The 8,262-nt window shown below is 37.3% G+C and overlaps 2 protein-coding genes and 1 long non-coding RNA gene across 3 annotated transcripts in view; 2 read left to right on the top strand and 1 right to left on the bottom strand.

Moving 5' to 3' along the window:
* Positions 1 to 8,262, top strand: part of iqcb1 (IQ motif containing B1) — a 364,203-nt gene that overhangs the window by 43,106 nt on the left and 312,835 nt on the right. The window lies entirely within an intron of this gene.
* Positions 59 to 2,390, top strand: LOC309514126. The gene is made up of 2 exons (XR_014211609.1): positions 59 to 1,070; positions 1,121 to 2,390. It is a non-coding gene; the product is annotated as an uncharacterized lncRNA (long non-coding RNA).
* On the bottom strand, positions 2,256 to 8,207 carry rgn (regucalcin). Its single transcript, XM_082190265.1, has 7 exons — positions 8,077 to 8,207; positions 6,766 to 6,931; positions 6,356 to 6,541; positions 4,364 to 4,570; positions 4,135 to 4,266; positions 2,709 to 2,863; positions 2,256 to 2,619 (listed from the first exon to the last, which is right to left on the bottom strand). The coding sequence occupies exons 2-7, from the start codon at positions 6,926 to 6,928 to the stop codon at positions 2,569 to 2,571; spliced, it is 894 nt and encodes a 297-aa protein (XP_082046391.1). The 5' UTR covers positions 6,929 to 6,931; positions 8,077 to 8,207; the 3' UTR covers positions 2,256 to 2,568.

Genomic DNA, 8,262 nt, shown 5'->3' on the forward strand with positions numbered 1-8,262 from the left:
AGTCTCAGCCTCAGACGTCACGCCCTACGCGAGACTAGTAGAACAGTAACATTCCCATAAGGTTTTCAAACTGATACAATTTTTCCTTAACGTCCGTATAACCAAGAAAAATAAATGTTTTAAAAACATTTCATAACTGGACATTTTGAATGTTCAGAGAAAATTCAGAAATAATGTTTTCATAACTTAATTGGAAGTGGGAACGTTAGTAGAACGTTCTTAGAACCTATTTTTGTTAGATAGGAAGATTCTGATTCTTATCCTGTTTGAAGGAGATACCATGTTGACTCCAAAGACCTTCTCATGACCCATTGTTGAGCTGAATGATATCCTGAGCAATGCTATTCTTCACCCCAACAAAACATCCAGCAATGATGTCAATACTTTACTTGTCAGAGCCAGAGGGTAGGCCATCATGGTCTTCTCCTTCAAAGACTTTGTGAAGTAAAGGAGCATGTCATTCCCATTAAAAGTCAGGTTGAGACAAGAAACAGTCCTTCTATGGATCAAATGGACACATTATGAGTAACACTCAAAAAGTGCTAAATTCACATTTTATGAGTTTATGAGAACCATGAAAGATGGTTGTCATGACACATCAGAGGATACATACCACTTGAGGCTTTAGGACAGAAGGTATATTCCACTAAGCCTGTTGAATTTGATTAGCAAACAAACTAAATTATGTTCTTGTTCAGGGGAATTAAATATAAGTGAATATTCAAAAGAAACTTGATCCATAAATGAAAACAAAAATCAGCACAGTGGTAATTTCTATTATTTTATCTAGGCTAATATTAAATTGCAATAATCATCAAAAGTATTAAATCTGTTTATCTGCATCTATTCTTTATTGTTTGTCCACTGTATGTAAATTACTGTGTATTAGTCACTGCTGGTAGAGTGAAGGGATGATGAGACATTTTTTTCCCACATATTTTACATTGTTCCAGTCTGTCAACGCTCTGTTTAGTTCCTGTATCCATGAAGCTCCTCCATCCGAAAAGCACAATGTGCTCTCATTGGTTGGCTGGACCAGTGTGTTGTGATTGGTCAACTGCTTCGACTGTGTTTCGGAAAATGTCAAGCCCCTTACCATTACAGAAAGTACGTGTACAAGTACATGTACGTTCCCTGCAGAAAACCCAACTACAATCGTTCAGAATATAAGAGAATAACTGTCTTTGGAGTGAACTTAGTTCTTTGCATTTTGTTTTTTAACCCTTTTCATACTCAACCAGCAGTTGGAAAAGTAAAAAAAAAGCATAAAGTCCTCTTTAAACTCTTGAAAAAACAAAAAATAAATAATTTCAGAGATTTTTTTACTGAATTTGAAACATTTTTCTTATTTCAGGTTATTCACAAATACTGCAAAAACAAACTAAACAAATGACTCTATTCAACCTTTGCACCAAAACCTGTAGGTTTACTTAGTATTCTATGTGTTTATTACTTCTGTTGAACATAAAAGATGATATTTTGAAGAATGTGTGTAACCAAGGAGTTGATGGACCCCATTGACATCCATAGTATTATTTTCCATTCTATACAAGTCAATGGAACCCATCAACATTCTTCAAAATATCTTATTTTACGTTCAGCAGAAGTAAGAAACACATACAGGTTTGGAACTTGAGGGTGAGAAAATGATGACAGAATTTTCATTTTTGGGTGAACTATCCCTTTAATGCATGGTCTGAAATGATTTTTAAGCTGGCATCATGAATTTTCAGCCTCTTCCCTCCAACCACCATTCTGGCATATAACAGCTACTTTTTCCAATTCAATCAATTCCCAGTGGATAAAATAAAGTCCTGCCCTATATTTTCCCTCCACTGAATACAGTTGTACTCTGAAATATAGATTATGGACATAAACTAGGTTGTCAATGGTGTGTCATTGTGACATTTAAGATAATTAAAAAATGTTAATTATGTTATCACAATTACATCATTTTAAAAGTCATACCTGTTTAGCTTAATTGAGTAACTTCCTTCAGCAGCACAGCTAAACAAGCATTCATTTTATAGTTATTATACATTACAAGCATCAAATTACCTAAAAAATTCATTTTCCTAAACCTTGCACAAAGTCACAGATTGCTCTTGTTGTAGTTAATGTAAACGATTAAAACAATACATGCAATTTCATCTTTTATATTAGTCATTTAGACAAACTGCTTAAAGGGGCCATTCACATAGAACATGTTTTTGCAGTTAAAAACACGAGACGCAGGTCAGTAAAAAAATAAAAAATTTGATACATATTTTTTACTTGAGCACAGAGTTTTTAGAACGCTGTGTCATATGCGAGACACTAGAAGAGACATGAACGCAATGGTTAAACGCGTTTGTCTATAGCGCATGTTTGCATAGAAAAACAATGGAAAAGCAGTGCAGTTAAATGCAAAAATACATTCTGTGTGAATAGACCCTAAATCATCTGAAATGAGCTAAGATTTTCTAATATTATATAAAGTTATATCACAGATTGCACAATTAGAACATTGTTGTAGTATAGTGACAGCAAAATGATCATTTTTCATTAACATCACTTTTTCCTTTGATTTCATCCAGTGTATGAATATGGTGGGATGCCCTTCACTCCTAAACCAGACACCTGGAGTAAGAATAAAGAAAATAATGTGTCATTATGTGTCAGAGGTGATATCATGCAACTTTAAGCATGATATGAAATGAGACGTCTACCTTAAAAATGCAGCCGGCCTCAGGATACTTGGCTAGTGAATCTGAATCCATGCCTGTATACGCTGAGGTGACGTAGAGATCACTGTAGTCTTTCCCTCCAAAACAGCATGAGGTGGTTTTCTCAGCGGGTAGTTTCACTGTCTGCAGCCGTGTGCCTGAGAGAGGAAGTTCATTAAATACTGAAAGCCTAGACTTCCCCAAAACATGTACACCTGTTCTTTGTTTTTCGTTTAGATGTTTTATTTATATTTAATTGACTGTTAGTCATTTGCAAGATCTTGATAGTGTACACTAGTCTTTAGTGAGTATAGAGATGGTCAGTCCTAAACACCAAGCTGACGTCAAAGAACTAGTGCTCAGGTAGGATGACGTAAAATTATAACAGCCTTCTATCTGTACCGTCTTGACTTCTTTGCTCGCTTTCATCACTTTCGCTTTTATTCATTCAGATTCATTCGCTAAGCTGAACAGCCAATCAGAGTACCGACTCTTCTCTCTCTTGATCGGCCCAAAAAACCCAGACGGCATCCGACTAGAGCCAATGGTGTGGAACACACCGGGAAAACTAAATCAACTGATGCTCAAAAACAGCCTGACGTCCGACCCGTCAGCTTGGTGTGTCCCAGCCATAAAACCCAGAAGAGAAGAAAAATTTGTAAGTCTCTTTTTATTCATAGTTCTAACTTTTTTCCATTATTTATGAAATGGCAAAATAATGGTATTTGCACCTGATTTTATGGCAATGAATTTTTTTTTAAACAAAATTTTTTATAATATTATGAGATATTATTACAATTTATTACTGCTTTCTATTTTAATATATTTTATAATGTAATTTGTTACTGGGAAGGTAAATCTGAATTTTCAGTAGATGCTCAAATAACATTTATTATTTTTTTATTATCAAATATTTTTGTGGAAACCATGATACATTTTTAAGGATTCTTTTATGAATAGAAAGTTCAAAAGAACAGCATTTATTTATAATAGAAATGTTTTGTAAAATGTCTTTACTGTCACTTTTGATCAATTTAATGTGTACTTTCTGAATAAAATCACATTATACTCAAACTTTTGAACTGTAGTGTATATTTGTTATTTTGTCAGGTGTATGTCTTTGAATATGAGAATCTTTCTGTCATGAATGTCAGTTTGATGGCAAATTATGGAAGCAACAGTGTGCAGGCCTTGTGCTTCTTCCCTCAGGAATTTCCTATTGGGTTTATGGGTCAATTTATGAGAAATTAAGGTTAACATGCTTGAAGAGACTTTCACATTTTGATCTATAACATAAACACAACAGTCACACCTCAAATGTGAATTCTGTAAAATGACAACAAGTTACACATTTTACCATTTGTTTTTGAATGCCTGGGCTATATGATACTTATAGAAGCATTTAATACACTTTTACAAACTCACACACCTGTTTGTGGGTCGATACGCAGCACTCTTCCTCCATTGAAGCAGGCAACCCACAGTTTGCCCTCTGTGTCTATGCTCATCCCGTCTGGTATGCCTTCATCTTTCTCCATCTTGTAAACCATCCTGCGGTTAGCTTAAACACAAATGAATAAAATACAGATTTTACAAAACCACAAAACTCAATTTTGTTTTTTACATCAAGACCACCATCCAATGAAAAACAAACTCACACAGCCCTCCGGTCTGGATGTCGTAATCGAAGGCCTCCACCTTGAACGCCAGACTGTCGATGTAATAGAAGGTGCGGTGATCCAGTGACCAGTCCAAACCATTTGAGATGTGCACTTGGTCAAAATGCTGGACAACAGAGTGGTCAGGACGGAGGGTGTACAGCGCCGCATCCATCACGTCAGGCTTCATGTCCAAACACATGGTACCTGGACACAGTTAAGGAGAAGTGGGAATGGCACAGTCCAAATGGGATTAATTCAACTGGCTTATTTTCTGTACAGAATTAAAGAGATAGTCATCATTTATTTATCCTCATGTTGTTCCAAACCTGTGTGCATTTCTTCCTTCTGCTGAATACAAAAGAAGATTTTATATCCTGTTGAATCCAAAAAAGTTTGGATTCCTATTGACTTCCATTGTATTTTTTGTCCATACAATGGAAGTCAGTGGGAACGGAAAAGGTTTAGACTACACATTATTTTTTATAGGTTACGATAGTCACTGTGTCAGATTATGCGATTTTGACTCCTAAATTCTTGTCATGGGCAAGAAACATGTCAGAATACACAATGCTTCCCAACCAATCATCGCTTGCCGTCTTTAGCTATGTACGTGATGTCATCCAGAAGGCGGAACTAGCCATGGACTTCTGGAAACAAGAGCATAAACAAACAATGGTTGTACTAGCCTAATGCTAATTCCAGTATCCTCCATTGCATAATTCCACATAGCAGCCAAGCGGGAAGGAAGTCGACCGGAAGTTGAAGCCGGCCGCGTGCCACCATCTTGTAGCAGAACTTCACCTGCTGTTAGCATCCCATTGACTCCCATTCATTTTGGCGTCACTTTGACAGCGAATAACTTTACATCTGAGGTGTTTGAAGACTCCATTTGTCCATTATTTATTTCTAAAGAAACACGACAATGTATAAAATGCTCCATTACCTTGTATCTTACGTTATGGCCCCGTAGAAGCAGTTTTTGTAAAAGTAGGCTAACGATTGCGTCATAACCACACGACTCTCTGTCGCACAGTAGAGAAATTACCGTATGGACGGGAGGAGAAGCTCGCGGGCAATCGGGGAGACGTGGAGGCAAAATTACAAAATAATTAATCAGAATACCTAGCAAAAGTTTCTCCTGCTCCTAGCTCATGGACAGCTCCTACTCACACTCTCCGTCTCTGCAAGATTCGGAAGGGAATGATTCAGATTTCTCTCGGCACAGCTACTAGAGGGCAGACGGGTTGCTCACGTCACATCTACGTCGTCAAGCTCGGTTTGAGTCTGCGCGTCAGGAACGGAAGTCCTAAGAAATCGCTGAAAACGGGCTTCACTTGCCTCAATTGAGTTCCAATGAGATGACTCTGTCCACTTCTTATACTGTCTATGATAGCAGCACCAATACCATCGTCTCTCTTTCGGTTCGCCATGTATGAAAGCTGTGTGTGGAAAAGCTTCTAAACTCCTATTGGTCAATGTCACAGATGCGACGGAACTCGTTGTGGAGGACCGAAAAAAAAAATTAAACATGCTTGTCTTTCTGTCCTGATATTGTGGCACGTCGGTTGTCTTCCACTATGACACACCATACAAGATAAAACGACTTGCGACCAGACACCCATTGACGTTTACGAATCACCACGACACCATATGTCAAACGGGTCGTGCCAAAATCGGGCTGATATCGTGTAGTCTGAACCTGGCATTAGTTAGCAACATTCTTCAAAATATTTCTTTCTTCTTCTGTGTTCAGCAGATGAAAGAAACGCATACAGGTTTGGAACGACATGAGGATAAGTAAATGATGACAATTTTCATTTTTGGTTAGACTATCCCTTTAAATTCTATCAGAAACTATTTAATATTAGCTTCTGTAAGTTACGCTGAAAACGTACAATGCAGAACTACTACTGTCACAAAATAACACTCACAAGTTTTCAATTTTCTTATAGTTTACATATGCAGAGTAAAATGTCATTTCTGCAATACCTGCAAAAAACCTGCCAGTTGGATCTACTTTTCCATCATTGAAGCGGGTGTTTGGTTTTTCCTTGTCGTTGACGTGGGCAACAGCTGTAATTGAACGCTTTACCCAGTCAACAAAGGCAAACCGAGTTCCCTCCGCGATGACGTAACCACCCGCCTGCCGTGGAACCACAGAGCCTACAGGTTTCTCTGTGCAGAGAGAAGATATGGCATTAGAGTATAAACTACAATAACATAAAAACAAGCTAATCCCACTTGAACCAATGTCTAATGCATCTTTGAATAAAATGCAAGCCGAAAACATTGAATACATTACTTTTAAAGTGGCAACTGAGGTATAAATTTGGTTGCATATTCACCAAGTTCATTGAAAGTGAAAATGCAGCCCACACTAAACTTGTCTTCAGGCTTACCTGTGGCAATACTCTCTATTTGTCTGGTCAGAGAGTTCCACCGGCTGACCCTTTGACCCATAATATCAACATACAACAAAGAGGAGTCCTTCTCCTCCCAGACTGGGCTCTCACCGATTTCAGTCTTTTCTTTGATAACACATTCGACTTTTATGGACGACATGACCTAAAGCACACAAGTATAGTTCATTTAAGTATATGACACTGCTTAATTAAGTAAACATCAAGGAAAACAAAGTTCAGTACAATAAGCCACATGCCAAATAATAAACTAATCTATTTTCAGCAGATAACTCTCACTTTTAGCACACACTCCAGATGTCCATGTAAATATAACTTTATCAGCCATTCAAATTAAATGCTATGACATTATTACAAGTCATTACTTAAAATACATTAAAAAAGAAATAGATATTAATCAAACTCTCATGATATTCATCTTGTGTTCATGAACTACTGATCTGTAGAAGATGACGTGTTAAATTTCTGCGCCACTATTGGCACCAAATGGAATTGCAATAATGAACTGTTGTCAAACCGGTTTCCCAGAACACTGCCCTCGTCTGCCATTGGTCGAGCAAACATGTAGTCCCGCCCCAAACCCCACGCCATTGGTTGAGCCAAACAAGTGCTGATGAAACTGACAGCGCCATACTGTAGTACATACTATTTAGAATTATAGAATTGTTTGTTAATCACTTATTCATAATATAAACTGTGAACATTTAGTATAAAAAAATAGCCTGCATTTAATATGGATCATCAACACAGAACCTCAATAAATTCAATCATGAGCTTTAAATAAATGTGTGTGACAAGTATTGCAGTGTTAACTATAAGCTGTAGTTGTCCATAATCATATCGATCATTCATTTGACACTTATTAACGAAATAATTACTGTTAAATGAAAATGTAAAAAGCAGCATGCATGCATTTATGCATTATGCATGTTACAAATGAATTGCTCAATCACAATTTGTCGTTGTGTAACACGCTCGTGTCTACAAACGAACTGTCAAAATACTGGAAACGCACTAGAAACTCTTATCAAAAAACTGATTTAAAAACAAAATAAGACTGCGTGCAAGGTAAACATACGAAATTTGTAAGACAGACGCCGCCACAATGTTTCATTTATTGATATAGTGAAGTGACACCAACAAAACAATCAAAACGGGAGAAATCAGCACATTTTGTGGAAGAGCTGAACTACAAAACCACGTGATAAAGAAGTCATGCGACTCTGTCAAAACCGGGTGTATTATTAGACATCACCTTGCCTGCAAACTAAGACTTTTGTGTTGTCGTACCTTTTCAACTTATATCCTCTCTTCCTCTCTGATCGGTGTTCTTGCAGTAGTTTCTCACTTTGCAAGGTTTCCGCATGCATGTGATCTGATCATGTAAGAGTGAGTGAAAGAGCGTCCTCTGCGGTCACACTTATAAATGCGCCCCAAAACACAAATCTGGATAAAATTGCAGGTGAGAGGAGTTTG

This window comes from Leuciscus leuciscus, assembly GCF_965113295.1.
Source record: "Leuciscus leuciscus genome assembly, chromosome: 14".
In the NCBI taxonomy this organism is placed as follows: Eukaryota; Metazoa; Chordata; class Actinopteri; order Cypriniformes; family Leuciscidae; genus Leuciscus; species Leuciscus leuciscus.

What these genes read in the sequence shown, in the direction of transcription:
- rgn (XM_082190265.1), bottom strand. Translation starts at nt 6,928, where the DNA reads ATGTCGTCCATAAAAGTCGAATGTGTTATCAAAGAAAAGACTGAAATC. An exon ending in AATAGAGAGTATTGCCACAG is followed by an intron (nt 6,542 to 6,765) that starts GTAAGCCTGAAG and finishes CTCTCTGCACAG; the next exon opens with AGAAACCTGTAGGCTCTGTG. An exon ending in AGGCCGGCTGCATTTTTAAG is followed by an intron (nt 2,620 to 2,708) that starts GTAGACGTCTCA and finishes TTCTTACTCCAG; the next exon opens with GTGTCTGGTTTAGGAGTGAA.